The 16044-nt window shown below is 42.3% G+C and overlaps 1 protein-coding gene across 1 annotated transcript; it reads left to right on the top strand.

Moving 5' to 3' along the window:
• The first annotated feature begins 4413 nt into the window (after positions 1–4413).
• LOC121867804 (basic proline-rich protein-like) lies at positions 4414–9884 on the top strand. Its single transcript, XM_042367929.1, has 2 exons — positions 4414–5024; positions 8713–9884. Exon 2 carries the CDS (start codon positions 8851–8853, stop codon positions 9610–9612), a length of 762 nt encoding a protein of 253 aa, XP_042223863.1. The 5' UTR covers positions 4414–5024; positions 8713–8850; the 3' UTR covers positions 9613–9884.
• The last annotated feature ends 6160 nt before the right edge of the window (positions 9885–16044 follow it).

Genomic DNA, 16044 nt, shown 5'->3' with positions numbered 1-16044 from the left:
TTTCGTTATAGACGAGACTGAAAGCTCAATAAGGTTGAGCTGGTTCAAGCGAGCGCATCACCTAGACTAATTCTACTATCATCTGTTGAATAATCCTTTTTGAGCTATACAGATTCCCTGATGATCTTCTTGGCCACTCGCTATGTCATAACTTGCAACTAACTTAATGTGTTTCGAAACTTGTTTCTTGAAGAGTAAGATATTGACCACTCCATCACCTGGTAGAATCAGAAGACCTTGCTCAAATATACATCATCGGCTGCATTAGGTCACTGACAGCTGCTTGGACTATCGGTCTGGCTTTATTTACCTAGTCATCATTACACTGGTCACATGTTTCCAAAATAACTTCCTTGAATGTTTTCCTAGAGTCCCCACGATCCATAGTGCGAAACTTTATAACACGACGTCATCGACTTGTGTATCGAGGATCCATCTTTAGGCATTTCTCTCCACAGGAGATACAATGTTCTTTGAAGCTGAATGACGCTTCTTCAGAGCGACGACATCTTTTCACTGTTGGCTTAACACTGGTGTCACCTCGTTTGGAAATGTAACCTTTGATGTGGTGTATGACGAGACACAGTTTTTATGACATATTTATCTAGTAGCTGAGTCATGTGACAATTGTTCGTTTAAAGTATCACCTTTTTGTGTACTAGCTCTCACTAATTTAAACGTTCTACACCTACATCACAAAATCTTCCACCACCATCACTATAGTTTACATAATCCTTCAAATAACAATTATCTTCAGCCATGCTCATTCTCTTTTATAAATGACTTGTAATTAGTAGAAACATGCAGTTATTTAACCCATCACCATATTGATCAAATTAATTGTTACATGCCTCAAATTCTTCCACCAGACACTAAATTTTCAATTCCCCTCTAGTACCTGAAATCAGAAATAACGAAGGCTGTGGAAGAAGCATTATCGCTATAATAAGGTAACTGTGCATAGTATGCTTGTTTGAATGATAAAACTGATTTACAAGTGAAAGAATATTATTCAAATACTGTACATATTTTCAAATTTTTTGTGAAAAGTTCATGATGCTGATATCATATTAATTGTCCATATGTTCTAACAGATTCATAGATTACAAATAAATGGATTTTTCGACCAAATGAAGTCACTTTCTCGATTAGAAGTTGATATATGTTCAAATATAGTAATTGCGCGTTAGCTGCGGAGGCCATTTTGAATTTGGTCAATAATAATTTTCCTCAAGGGTACAAGCTTGGCACCCTGCTGAATTGTGATGAGTAGAACATAATCTACCAGAAACATCAATAAAACATGTTCGATATAATTCTGTTCATCGTCTTCAGAGGAAACCATTACTATTTTGCCATTATCACTCTGGCCCTGGCACTTACAATGCACACTGCAAGCAATGCGTTCTACAGAGGGCACCCTGCTTTCTACATGAACAACGAAAATCCATCAGTAAATCTCTGGGTACAAGTTCCTTGTCTACAATGACGGGTACAAGTTCCTTGTTCCTTGTCCATGATGACGGGTATAAATCCCTTGTCTATGATGACGGGTACAAGTTCCTTGTCCATGATGACGGGTACAAGTTCCTTGTCCATGATGACGGGTACAAGTTACTTGTTCCTTGTCCATGATGACGGGTATAAGTCCCTTGTCTATGATGACGGGTACAAGTTCCTTGTCCATGATGACGGGTACAAGTTCCTTGTCCATGATGACGGGTACAAGTTCCTTGTCCATGATGACGGGCACAAGTTCCTTGTCCATGATGACGGGTACAAGTTCCTTGTCCACGATGACGGGTACAAGTTACTTGTTCCTTGTCCATGATGACGGGTACAAGTTCCTTGTCTATGATGATGAATAAGAAGGTTGATCCTTCATCATGGAACACAGACTCTCGGGAACCAGTACTGTCTTCAGGTGCTTTCACCTATTGACCTGGCTGTGAACTGACAGTAGTAGACATTTTCTCTGGTGACCTGATAGTGGACTGCCAGTTAGTGGTAATGACAAGCATCACTGGTGATATGTACCTGGGTGATACACCCAGAAAATATCAAAGTTCATTTAGTAATTTGTTCTTGTTACCTTCTTTATATAGAGACGCAATATATCTTTCACTAGCCATTCACGTGTTCTTTTGAAGTTGTGTGTGTGTGTGTGTGTGTGTGTGCTTTGTTACACGCATGTTACAATGTATTGCTTTCATATGTGTTTTATAAAAGGGATACTTTTTGCTATAAACAAAATAAAGCATTCATAGTAAATGCCTCCCCACCACCCTAATCTATAGCTCTGTCTCTCTGTCTCTCTATCAGCGTCAATTTCTTAACTATATTCTTTACCAACATTACTTGGTATTCTGTATGTGAACCTAAATGGTGTATCATGATGTTGTCAGTTGTAGTAAGGTGAGGAAGTGTTTCCATGTTTTATCTCTCTGTGACCAGTCTCCGTGGCCTGTCCTTAGTGAGAACATCAAAAGTGAAAGCATATGTTTTTTTTAAACCTGGCAGGGATATTGCTCCCCGAGGACTCTGACAACATACACGACAGCAGGTTCCGACTATATTAGCTAGCAGAAGAGCGTTCGGAGAATTATCACGCAATTGTAATTAAGGAAACCATTACATGCGGAATTTTGTTATTTTTTTAGTTTTTGTAAAATATTAAAGCCTTAAGAGATCTTAGGAGTTCATAAAAAAGTTAAATTGATCACTGAACTATGAGTCTTAGTTTGTTTCAGATAATAATATATTTTGAAGTAACTGGAAAATAATACCATAAAGAAGCTAAGGGTAAAGACATTACACTAATTTTAATAAGATTGTGTTTATGTAAGTCATTCTAACAGTCACATTCTGGAAAATTATCTTCTTCATCTCTCATGCCACATACTCTAAACAGTTATTGTCTAGACCTTACCATTATATATTTGTTATTACATAAGTAGACAAATGGTGTTGTTTTAAGAGTTATGCACTAACACTAACATTGTTCAACAAACAGATTACATATAATGAAGCAGGACGCCAGTAGTCAGCGTCTGATTATCTATTTACCAATTATCTTTTTTTTCTCTGGTGTCGGTGGTGACGCCGAGTGTTTGTGGTGCCTCCAGTGTTATTGCTGCCCTGCGACGACCAGCACGTTATCTGCCACTCACTGTTCACATATGACCTGCCTAACTCGAAATATTTCTTAATTGTGCAATAATAATAATAATAATAATAATAATAACATTTTAGCGTAAAGTAATTAAAGCGAACCATTGTATTATCAGTAGCGTTGTGGGGCGTGGAACTAACCAGTAGTCAAGAACAGTGAGTGGTAGGAACACTGTGGAACTAACCAGTGGTCAGGACACTGTGGAACTAACCAGTGGTCAGGAACAGTTAGTAGTCAGAAAAATGTGGAAGTAACCAGTGGTCAGGAACAGTTAGTGGTCGGAACACTGGAACTAACCAGTGGTCAGGACACTGTGGAACTAACCAGTGGTAGGAACACTGTGGAACTAACCAGTGGTCAGGACACTGTGGAACTAACCAGTGGTCAGGACACTGTGGAACTAACCAGTGGTCGGAATACTGTGGACCTAACCAGTGGTCAGGACACTGTAGAACTAACCAGTGGTCAGGACACTGTGAACCAACCAGGTCGAACACTGTGGACCCAACCAGTGGTCAGGACACTGTGGAACTAACCAGTGGTCAGGAACACTCGGAACCAACCAGTGGTCAGGACACTGTAGAACTAACCAGTGGTCAGGACACTGTGGAACAACCAGTGGTCAGGACTCTGGAACCAACCAGTGGTCAGACTCTGGAACTAACCAGTGGTCAGGACACTGTAGAACCAACCAGTGGTCAGGACACTGTGGAACCAACCAGTGGTCAGGACTCTGTGGAACTAACCAGTGGTCAGACTCTGTGGAACCAACCAGTGGTCAGGACTCTGTGAACCAACCAGTGGTCAGACACTGTAAAACAACCAGGGTCAGGACTCAGGAACTAACCAGCGGTCAGACACTGTGGAACCAACCATGGCCAACTAGAACTAACCAGTGGTCAGGACACTGTGGAACTAACCAGTGGTCAGGACACTGTGGAACTAACCAGTGGTCGGAATACTGTGGACCCAACCAGTGGTCAGGACACTGTAGAACTAACCAGTGGTCAGACACTGTGGAACTAACCAGTGGTCGGAACACTGTGGACCTAACCAGTGGTCAGGACACTGTGGAACTAACCAGTGGTCAGGAACACTGTGGAACCAACCAGTGTCAGGACACTGTAGAACTAACCAGTGGTCAGACACTGTGGAACCAACCAGTGGTCAGGACTCTGGGAACTAACCAGTGGTCAGGACTCTGTGGAACTAACCAGTGGTCAGGACACTAGAACAACCAGTGGTCAGGACACTGTGGAACTAACCAGTGGTCAGGACTCTGTGGAACTAACCAGTGGTCAGGACTCTGTGGAACTAACCAGTGGTCAGGACTCTGTGGAACTAACCAGTGGTCAGGACACTGTAAACTAACCAGTGGTCAGGACTCTGTGGAACTAACCAGCGGTCAGGACACTGTAGAACTAACCAGTGGTCAGGACACTGTAGAACTAACCAGTGGTCAGACACTGTGGAACTAACCAGTGGTCAGGACACTGTGGAACAACCAGTGGTCAAGAACAGTTAGTGGACACACTACGAACTAACCAGTTGTCAAGAACAGTTAGTGGACAGGACACTACGGAACTAACCAGTGGTCAGGAACAGTTAGTGGTCAGGGTACTGTGGAACTAACCAGTGGTCAGGAACAGTTAATGGTCAGGGCATTGTGGACCTAACAAGTGGTGAGGCCACTGTAGAGCTAACCAGTGGTCAGGCCACTGTGGAACTAATCAGTGGTCAGGAACAGTTTGTGATGAGGCCACTGTGGAGCTAACCAGTGGTCATGAAACACGTGTAGTAAGATCACTCTGAACCTACTGTAGAGTAGTAGTACCGCCGCCAGACTACAGTGGTGTGTGGTCTAGTAAATCAGTAATCATTTCATCATGTTTACATTAGGGTATTATTATTAACCAAAACAACAAGTAACATGTGAGAAGGGAACTTGTGCCCCACTTGACTCTACCAGCCTTAATAAACCTACAACACTACTCTCCTTCGGTCAACACGAGTCTCTCTATATACTGACCTTGTATCTGACGATACTCATCCCGTCTTGTAAGTGACGTCATTTAGCACGTCTTGTAAGTGACGTCATTTATCAGTGATTTGTATTAAAAAATCTCTCGGTCATCAGTTAACTTGCAGTACAATATCTGCTAAATGTTGTGTTGAGTGTTCACAAAACAATGGAACATTAGGGATGCCATTCTGCCCTTGTGGATACTGTAGATAAGAGAAATACTTTATGTACCAGCAGCTATGCGATATTAGCTTCACCCTGTACCAAGTTACTTAAGAAGGATGCAATTTTTGTATGGAATGCTGAACAAGAAGTTAGTTTTATTGCAATGAAGAAAGCACTTACCAATGTCCCTGTTTTAGCATTTCCTGATTACTCTCAAGAATTTACTCTGTATACCGACGCCTCAGGACAGGAATCGGCGCTGTACTTATGCAGCTAGACGCACGAGAAAATTTTAGAGTAATTGCTTTTGCAAGTCGTAAACTTAATGATGCCGAAACACGTTATTCAGTAACGCATTTAGAGACGTTAGCTGTTGTTTGGGCACTGAAGAAGTTTAAAAACATAATTTTTTGTTATAAAATAATCGTTTTTACAGATCATGCAGCAGTAACAGAGCTGTTCCACGGCAAAAATCTTTCAGGCAGATTAGCACGCCTGGCTTTTGACGTACTTAACAGGCAAGCCATGCCCTGTCTATAGTTTGGATGATTTCGCGAAAAAGCAGATCAGCGTTTTCACAGATATTCATGGTCAGGTACGGAAACATTTAGCAGCGACACGCGCTGAAATAATTTTAATTTGCTAATTCAGAAGATCATTCGCCATTTTGAAGCTTCAATCAGTTGCTAGGCAACGGAGACACCATTTTTGTTTTGTGGACTCCATCTGTTCTATTATCAACACGAGGGACATTGACCCAGTGACCGTGACCTTGGCATCAGCTGTGACTCGAGTTAGGACTACACCAGCTGACGGCTCCGGGACTTGAGGCAACAGCCTTAATCTTATCATCAACTGTATGAATACCATCACCGTCAACTACATGACCAAGGAAATCGGCTCTGGATTTTAAAAACTCACATTAAGAAAGTTTGACTTTAAGTCCTGCTGTAGAAAGTTTTTATACAGCCTCACGGAGTTTGGCAAGATGAGTATCTACATCCTTACTGACTACTATGAGATCATCTAAGCAAGCACATACTGTGGTACATATCAACCCGGCAAACAAGGTGTTGATCATCCTTTGAAAAGTCAGTGGGGCATTTCTGAGACCGAAAAGCATCCGCAAAAGTTCAAAATGGCCCAAGGGAGTATTAAAAGCAGTAACCTCTCGCGATTTTTCATCGAGTGGTATTTGCTAATATCCGCTAAGCAAATCTAAATTGCTAAAAACAGCGTTATCCTTGCCTAAGGGTTGTAAAATATCACTCAAGACAGGCATTGGGTACCTATCTGGGACAGTATCTTCATTGACGCGCCTAAAATCAATAACTGGGCGCCAACCGCTATCCTTCTTTGGGACTAAAAACAAAGGGCTATTGAAAAGGGATTTAAAGTGTGTGATAACCTTCTCATCTAACATATCCTGAACCATGTCCTGAACAACAGCGCACCTTCTATGTGGTAGTCGGTAAGCTGGTATGTTAATTGGATTCATCTCTCTTTTAAGGATATGCGATGAGAGGTTTGATCTGCCCCAACTATTCCCCTGGTAAAGCTACAATGTTTCTGTAGTCGGCAAGTAACTCTAAGAGTCTAATCTTACCTTGAGGGCGATCAATCACCTTAACATGTGGTGATATTTGATCTATTCTCTCCTGTCTGATTTGTTTAAGTGAAGAAGAAACACTACCATTTGGGAATTGTGTAGGCTGCTGTGCAACATGGTTATGATAAACTAAAAATTCATACAAGTAACATCCCTTTTTCAATATTCTAAGAGTGCCTGTTCTGTTGAGAAATAGAACGTCTGTTCAACCACCAGGTCGAATCGTGCTCAATGTAGATTCACCTGTAAGCCTTACTTGTTTCCGTAAGACAGACTACATCAGCCCCCGTGTACATGTCAGGTAAGAGAACAGTGGCTGTGGTGATTTCCTCATTCTGAAATTGGACAGTACCCGTTAAAACTGCAAGTACAATCCAACTTTCTCTGCTATAATCACGCTGGGAAAGTGAGTCTGTGAGGTCTTGAACTCACGTTGACTCATTATCCATCTTCCTCGTAGAAGGCATTGTGGATAACACTTTCAACCCTGCGGAGAGCAACGGTACAGAAGTGCCCATAGCATTGTAGGAAACACCATTAATTGTGATAGAATATTTACTTGGATGAACATCTATCAAATTAGTTCTAAGAGTTGGAAGACCTATTTACCCGTCAGCTGGTCAATTGAAATCTGGAACTACATAAAAATCTGCATAAAAGGAAATACCACGTCTAGAAAAGCATAGTGGTAATGGTATCATCCCAGCAATGTCCAGCTGAGTACCGGTAACTCCGGGATAGGTGTCAGTAGGTCGAAATTAAAATTTCCGGTGAGGGGATCTACGTTGTAACTCTTGATAGGAAGTCAAAGCTAATACAGTTGCATATACACCCGTATCAATATCCAGAGCCAACTTGACTGACCCAACTCTCGCCAGAACGGACAACACTTCCTCTTTGTTGAGTGCCGCTATTAATGAGGCTGCAACAGAAGTGTTGTTGCATGTTGGTTCTGGTGTACCTATCCTTTGACGTTCTGGTTCTTTCCCTGGTCTTCCCCCGACTTCTTGTAAAAACGACGATGCGCTGTACGCTGTTGTGTTACTTGGGGTGAGCCTGAGTCTATGTCCCAAACTCTTTGGACTCTGTGTTGTGGGAAGCAGAGTGATGGTACTCACATCACATATCAGTTTTATTTGCTGCTGAATGCGTCTTGGGTGGTACATGTTTCTGCCGTGGGATGGTGGTTGGAGGGGTCGCTTTATTAGTCTTGACACCACAACCATACTAGAGTTTGCAGAAGGTGATTGTCAGGAAACAGTTATTTTGAATCCCGACGCAAGGGCATTGAACTTTACATTTATAAGCGCTCATCTTTATCATGGGATGCCGTAGCCGAGTGTGTACAAGGCTTACTTTTTGTCTTAAAGGTAGCTAACTAGCGTCCAGCTCGGCAAAGATCACCCAGCTATGAATGGGTACTTAACTTAATAATTCGGGAAGTGATGTTGGTCAAGCGCAATACTGAACATGCTGTCTGCTTGTGCACAAAAAGATAGTATAGAGTTTGCTGTTTGTACTAATATACACTACCTCTAACGGGAGTTGAATCCCATGGTACCCTCTTTTACTTTACATTAATGTTTGTCATCGTCAGCATTGAGGAAATTATGATGAGTAAAAATTCTTGTAAGATGTCGTATAAATATAAGTCTTGTGGGCACGGCAAGCATAAGACCTCATGTTTAATTTATTCAGTTTTAGAATAGAATGCTAACACGCTGTTTTTATTTCTTATTACAGAAGAAGTTATATCACCAATACCAGCAGCATTGTCATCATCAACAGCAGCAACATCAGCAATAACGCTGCTGCATAAAGTAAATCTGTGGTGTCATCCACAGCCACAACTTATAGCACAGGTAACAAAGTAAAACAGAAATGTACGACATAAAGAAAAAAACAAAACTACAGCAACTTCAGAAACGGCAACACAATTTGCGGCACCAGCAGCAACAGGAACGACAAAAACATCAGCCCAAAACACGGCTTGGCAGTCGTCGGAAGTTGGTGGTTGTGGCCAGTGTTGTATTGTTAATATTTCTGATGATGGCTAACATGGAACCTGCAGCTCTCACACCGAAACATGTGGGACCTGATGCCCAGAGACCAGCTGTCCTCAAGCTGAGGGAACTGAGACCTGATGCCCCGGGACTTGATGCCCCGGGACTTGATGCCCAAGGACCCGATGCTCCGGGACCTGTTGCCCCAGGACCGGATGCCCCAGGACCAGATGCCCCGGGACCAGATGCCCCGGGACCTGATACCTCAGGACCTAATGTCCCAGGATCTGATGTCCCAGGATCTGATGCACCGGGACTTGATGCACCGGGACCTGATGCCCAAGGACCTGTTGCCCCAGGACTGGATGCCTCAGGATCAGATGCCCTGGGACCTGATACCTCAGGACCTGATGTCCCAGCATCAGGTACCCCTGGATCTAATGTCCCAAAACCTGATGTCCCAGGACCTGATGTCCCAGGATCAGATGCCCCTGGATCTAATGTCCCAGGACCTGATACCCCAGGATCTGATGCCCCAGGGTCTGATGCCCGGGGACCTGATGTTCACGAGGAGCCTGCTGCCACAACACCAGCTGACCTGAGGGCTGCAGGTATTTATACATCACAACTTTTCTATTAATTATGATATAAACACAGCCAAAATCACAAACTTTAATTCAAGTATAAACCTATACACTCAGGTCTCTTCAGTACAATGAAAGACAAAAGTCGTGTCGTAAAAACTGGGGAAAGCTAAAACTGTTTCACGAGTTATATTTAATCTTCGGACAAAACTGCGACGCGACTTTTGTATTTGATTGTACACACAAACAAAACTATCAGCTTTTCTTCTCGTTGATACAAGATGACACAATGGACTAAATGTCCTGATCGCAATTAGTGAATCCTTGACAACCGAACCGAAACTGGTGTATATTATGTTCATTTCCAAATACATCGGACCCAGGTGGGTAGATAGTTTTGGTGTGTGTGTGTAAACAGACACCTGTCTTAAGCATATATTATAATAAAATAAATTATTATTATGGGACTAATATTGTAAAAAATAAAAAAAAAACCATTTGGTTACTGACCTTCCTTATCGTGATTCACAATGGAAACTTGGATAAGATAAATCTTGATAAAATCACACAGGGAAAAGGAAAACAATGCAGAACATTAGCTTTCGTCTTTAATCAAGATGTATATACGGAATGTACATGGTATTAAGGGAGCATTGGTAGATATTTGTAGTAAAGGGGGTGTGATATACTGTATGTTAGGCAGAGTTGTGGGTATTCTTATTTCTGTAGTATAATGCTTGTTGGTAGTTAAGGGGTTGTAATGGGTGTTGTTATTGAAGATGTGAAGCTTAATGGTAGTTAGTGTGTCTTGGGTGTTTATAGTTGAGAGAGGCGTGGTGGTATTGGGAGTCACGTAGGTTGGCTTCGTGACAGTAGTGAAAAGAAATATTAAGAAGACAGATATTAGTGAGGGAGTAATGGTGGGTGGAGGTAGAATTGATAGACATTGGTTTGGAGAGTAGTGTCATCAGTTGTGCTGGAGGTGCAGAGTTAATGGGTGTTGGTTTGAGGGAAAATGTAATGGGTGATAGTATTTGGGAAAGTATTATGGGTAATGAAATTTAAGGAGGAATCATAGGTAATGGAAGATACGGACGGATGATGGTTGTTGATAACCGGGATATGTGATTGTTTTTAGTTAAATGTTCAATGATGCAGAAGTTAGGAACGATAGAGGTGAAATGAGTGCTGGTTATGACGGAGGTGTGATGGGTATTCATAGAAAGGAAGATGTGATGGGTATTAGTAATATGTAAGGAGCTGTGGATGTTTTTATTTGATGATGTGTGAGTGATGCTGGTTTTAAGGATATAATATTTGTGTTGAGTTTTGGAGAGGTGTGTTGTGCATTTATGGTAGGTGAGGTTTGATAGGGATTACTTATGAAAAAACTGTTATGGGTTTTGCTAATGAGGAAGGTGTCGTGTGTGATGGTAATGAGGACATGCACGATGATTGCATTTTAGAACTTTGTTGGATGTTGACAATGTAGTTCAAATGAGTATTGGTAGTGTACTGCGCACATCATTGTCATTCCTAAAAACCCATTTAATTCATACTACGCTATATAACATTCAAATCCACCGAGCTTGTAGAACCTCAGAAAACGGGAAACATTGATAAAGGATAACGCACCTACTCAATGTTACTAGACCATGTGTTGTATTGTACCCAGGTACAGTTATATAATGTTAATTGTATGTATTCATAGCATTAAGGAGAATTCAGGGTATCCATAAGATGATTGGGAAAGTCCAGTTGAGCCGGGCTAGTGTACTGTAGGACTAAGTGTGGATCATGGTTTGAAGGTCATACTATTTACGTCTGTGAACGTGTAGCGAACATAACTTCCACAGATATCATATGAAAATACATGAGAACAATGATCTGGAAAAAGGATAAAGGTATCAGAACTATGTGAAGTGTTGGAAGTGATCTAGAAACTATGCTTCAAAAAGAATATCTTGTATACCCACGCCATGAAGATACGAAGCTAGGCTTTGTTTGGGTTGGCGCCTAGGCCGCCTCGGGTGTGTCGCGTTGATATTATAACCCAATGAATTTACTCACGAACTAGCAAACCAAGACCTTACCTTAGTGTGTAATTTAGGATGAAAATATGTGTTTATACGGCATGAGTGACAATATACCGAAAAGTGTTCAGGTGAGAACCGTAAGAAATAAAAGTAAAAATTAAAGATTGGAAACTGTAGGCCTACGCCGTGAGGAGCGGCGGGGCACTTCCCTCAGTACCCTCCGTTCTACCGGCACCTCAGGTCAGTTTCCTATCGGGCTATATCCCGCCCTATAATTCAGACTTATATAGAAGTTATTACAGTTTAAAGCTTTGCCTGATGTATAAGTGTAATAGTAATGTGTTAGGGGGTGTGATAACCGCCAGTCAGGCATTATTTCTCAGTACCCTCCGTTCTACCGTCACCTCAGGTTCCATGCGGTCGGAGTGCCTTGCTGCCCGGCAGCCATTATCCCTATGAGCGTCCCAACAGGTGGTGACTACTCCCAGCTATGCCAATCCACTGTGAACCTGTGGATTTCCAGCACACCACTCCAAATGAGTAGTAACAAATAAGGAGACCGTGAGAAACTCTGCGGTCGTCACTTGGAGCGACCTATAATACCAGGCGTAGAAATAGTACTGGTATGTCTCTGGGTGAAGCCCTCGTCTTTACCCACCGAGGGCGGTGTGCGAGCGAGGTGCCTGTTGTGTATACCTAAAAGTTACAAGGAGTCCCATACCTGCAGGGGTGGAGTGTAACATGTGTGTTGAGATGGTGCGACTATGTATGATAACCGACGGTGCTATATTCCATACAGGTGGAGCAGTCTGATGTGTTAAGGGATAGTGTAAGAAGGAATGACCGAGGTAAGGTGGTCACGGATTGTTATGCAATAAGTATGTGGATGACACGCCATTAATGTAAGACGTCTGGTGCCCGTCTGGGTAACCAACATTTTCGTTGTTCTTCCGAGGAAGACCAATTCATTTGTATGTTTACCAGTATGCTTTACAAGGAATAAATTAATTAAGACATGTTATGGTTTCACCCTTCTTGCCCCTTATCGATCTGGTCAATGGAAAACCTAATCCAATGCCTAGTCCACTCTGCACGCTACCTAACGAGCTACATGCTGTCCAGAGGGGGTCTGGTGGCAGCGACCCTTAGAAATTAAGATTAGAGTTAAGTATTTACCCTTAGTATTAGTGACCCCCAGTCTGGCAGTATAGTAGTGAATGATGTGATGTGGATAATGCTAGTAAGCAGGTACGTGTGATGGATTCCGATAGTCGGTGAAGTTTAATGGGTTGCGGTAGTAAGAGTGGTGAGACTAGTGAGGGAGTTGTGATGAGATATTGTAATGAGGGTTTGGGATGGAGATGCGATCTATTCTTCTATGGGAGATGTGGGATGTGTGTTTAATGTAACGGAGGTGTTAAGACGGGTGATATTAATTTTGCTGTTGGGGAAGTATGATGTCTGTTGGTAATCTGGAAAGTGTGAGGAGATAAATTGATGGAATTGAATTGTGTGAACGTTGTGGGAGAGATATCATAAGTGTTGGTAGTGTGAGAATCGTAATGCTTGTTAGCAATAGGGTAAGTTTAGTGGATTTTAATGGATGAGGAGGCTTATTGACTAGTGTTAGTGAACCAGGTGTTTTAGTGAGGGAGATGTGATGGTTGTTTATGTATGGAGGATGGTCGGTTTAGGATGTGTAAATGGCTTAATATTTGTTGGTAGTAAAGAAGGTGTAATGTTTGCTGGATGTGAGGAAGGTGTGATTAATACTGGTATCAAGAGAGTTCTTATGAGTTTTTTATTCATGGGGGTTTCATGTGTGTGGGATGAGAGGGTGGCGAGATGGGTGATAATAGGGTGGGAGATGTAATGGTTGATTGTAGTGCGGGAGTTGAGATGGAAATATACCATTAGGAAGGTGTGTGTAGGTAATGAAAATAAAGGGTGTGTGATGTTGGTTGACGATGAGGTTTGGTGGATGTTGGTAGTGAAGGAAGTTTAATGGATGTTGTTCGTGAGAATGGATAATGCGTTTTGGAAATTAGAACCTAAGAGATGTATTATTAGTGGAAGAATTATCAGGAGTAATGTATTTGGATGAAATCTGATTGGTGTTTCTAATGGGAGTTATATAAATGTTGTTGATTGTGAGGGAAAAGTTATCGGTTTTGGTAGTGAGGGAAGTGAGACTGACTCTGGTTATAAGGGAGTTGTAATGGGTGTTACTAATGAGGGAAGTGTGATGGGTGTTACTAATGAGGGAGGTGTAATGGGTGTTGGTAATGAATCGGGTGTAATGTGTGGGTGTTACTAATAGGGAGGTGTAATGGGTGTTACTAATGAGGGAGGTATAATGGGTGTTACTAATAAGGGAGGTGTAAGGGGTGTTACTTATGAGGGAGGTGTAATGGGTGTTACTAATAAGGAGATATACTGGGTTCGGATAGTGAAGGAGATGAAGATGAACCTCCTACCTGCATTGAGGATGCGCGTTGTGGGTATTGCCGGTTATTTAGATTAGAGAGATGCAATAGGTATTCAATTTGCAGGCAGCAGGTATTAGTGAATGATGATGGGTAATGGCCGTCGTGGAACCATGGTATGAGCGACGTAGGTGTGGTGGATAGATACGGACGTGTGTGAGGGAGATGTGAAGTTTATTAGTGGTGATGTAGAAGTAAGGGGTATTGGTAGTAAGACGTCAGTAGTGAGGGAGGTGTGACGAGTATAGCGGATGGGAATGTGGGTAATAAAAGCATAATGGTTATTTGTTTTAGCAGTGATTTAATTATGGGTAAAAGTGATGTGATGGTTTTGGAAAGTGGTGGACGTTTTATACGTGTGGGTAATAGAGGTACAGAGTAATGAATATCGGCAGTAAGAGAAGTATATTAGCTGTAGGTAAATAGGGTTGATTCGTGTAGGTAATGAGGATGACATGATAGGAGTAGGTATTGGATTGGTGATGATTAATGGTATTTTTGTGTGATGGCTGTGTGTAATGGAGGGGTGATGGTGAATGGTGATGCAGACAACATTATTGCCATGAAAGTGATACAATATATGAGTTATGGAACTGGTGATCCTGAATTGATCCAACCTACACCTACACATAAGAATTTTGTGACTAGTCAATTTATACAAAGCTAAGAGAAAAAGAGAACTAGAGGTATAGAAAGAAAGACAGAGATAAATAGAGAAAGTGTGAGTATATGTAAGAGAGAGAGAGAGAGAGATCTGTCCACAGCATGTCAATTGAGGTCTACAATTATTAATGTGTTTTACTATGGAATTTGTTCTGAAATATTATCTACTATGTCTACATTATTATATTTATATTGCCTTTAATTAATCCAATGTCCTTAACTATGCACTTCATGATAATTTTCAGTAACAATCCTTGGGAAAAATTTTTCAGATAGGATATTTTTTAACAAAATTGTCCTTTAAACCAGTTATCATGTCATTAGGCGAGAACCTTGTCAGTGATCCCCTGTAATCTACTGTTTAAATAAAAGAGAGAGCTATAGAAATTAAGAGAGAGAGAGAGAAGGCTATAGAGAGAGAATGAGCTATAAAGAGAGGGGAGAGAGAGAGAGTTTGTCATATATAGTAACAGTAGTGTAAGTGCCAGGGTGAGTGTACTGATGTGTGGGGTGAGTGTACTGATGTATGGGGTGTATGTACTGATGTGTGGGGTGAGTGTACTGATGCGTGGGGTGAGTGTACTGATGCGTGGGGTGAGTGTACTGATGCGTGGGGTGAGTGTACTGATGTGTGGGGTGAGTGTACTGATGTGTGGGGTGAGTGTACTGATGTGTGGGGTGAGTGTACTGGTGTGTGTGATGTGTGGGGTGTGTGTGCTGCTGTGGCTGGGGTGGGTGTGTGTGTGGGGTGTGTGCTGATGTGTGGGGTGTACTGGGTGAGTGTGCTGATGTGTTGGGCAGTGCTGATGTGTGGGTGGAGTGTGTGTGATGTGTGGGCAGTGTGCTGATGTGTGGGGTGTGTGTGTGCTGATGTGTGGGGTGGAGTGTGCTGATGTGTGGGGTGGGTGTGCTGATGTGTGGGTGAGTGTACTGATGTGTGGGTGAGTGTTCTGATGTGTGGGCAGTGTACTGATGTGGGGTGGGTGTGCACTGATGTGTGGGGTGAGTGTACTGAGTGTGTGTGGGTGGGTGTACTGATGTGGGGTGAATTTCTGATGTGTGGGCAGAGTGTGCACTGATGTGTGGGGTGTGTGCTGCTGTGTGAGGTGAGGTGTGCTGATGTGTGGGTGAGTGTACTGATGTGTGGGGTGAGTGTACTGATGTTTGGGGTGAGTGTACTGATGTGTGGGTGAGTGTTCTGATGTGTGGGTGAGTGTACTGATGTATGGATGAGAGTACTGATGTGTGGGGTGAGTGTACTGATGTGTGGGGCGAGTGTACTGATGTTGGGCGAGTATATTGA

The sequence above is a fragment of the Homarus americanus genome, unplaced genomic scaffold (assembly GCF_018991925.1).
Source record: "Homarus americanus isolate GMGI-L3 unplaced genomic scaffold, GMGI_Hamer_2.0 scaffold46583, whole genome shotgun sequence".
NCBI classification, from domain to species: domain Eukaryota; kingdom Metazoa; phylum Arthropoda; class Malacostraca; order Decapoda; family Nephropidae; genus Homarus; species Homarus americanus.
Note: the sequence above shows the minus strand (reverse complement) of the source record. Positions and strands in the feature narration are given on the sequence as shown.

What these genes read in the sequence shown, in the direction of transcription:
- LOC121867804 (XM_042367929.1), top strand. Translation starts at nt 8,851, where the DNA reads ATGTACGACATAAAGAAAAAAACAAAACTACAGCAACTTCAGAAACGG.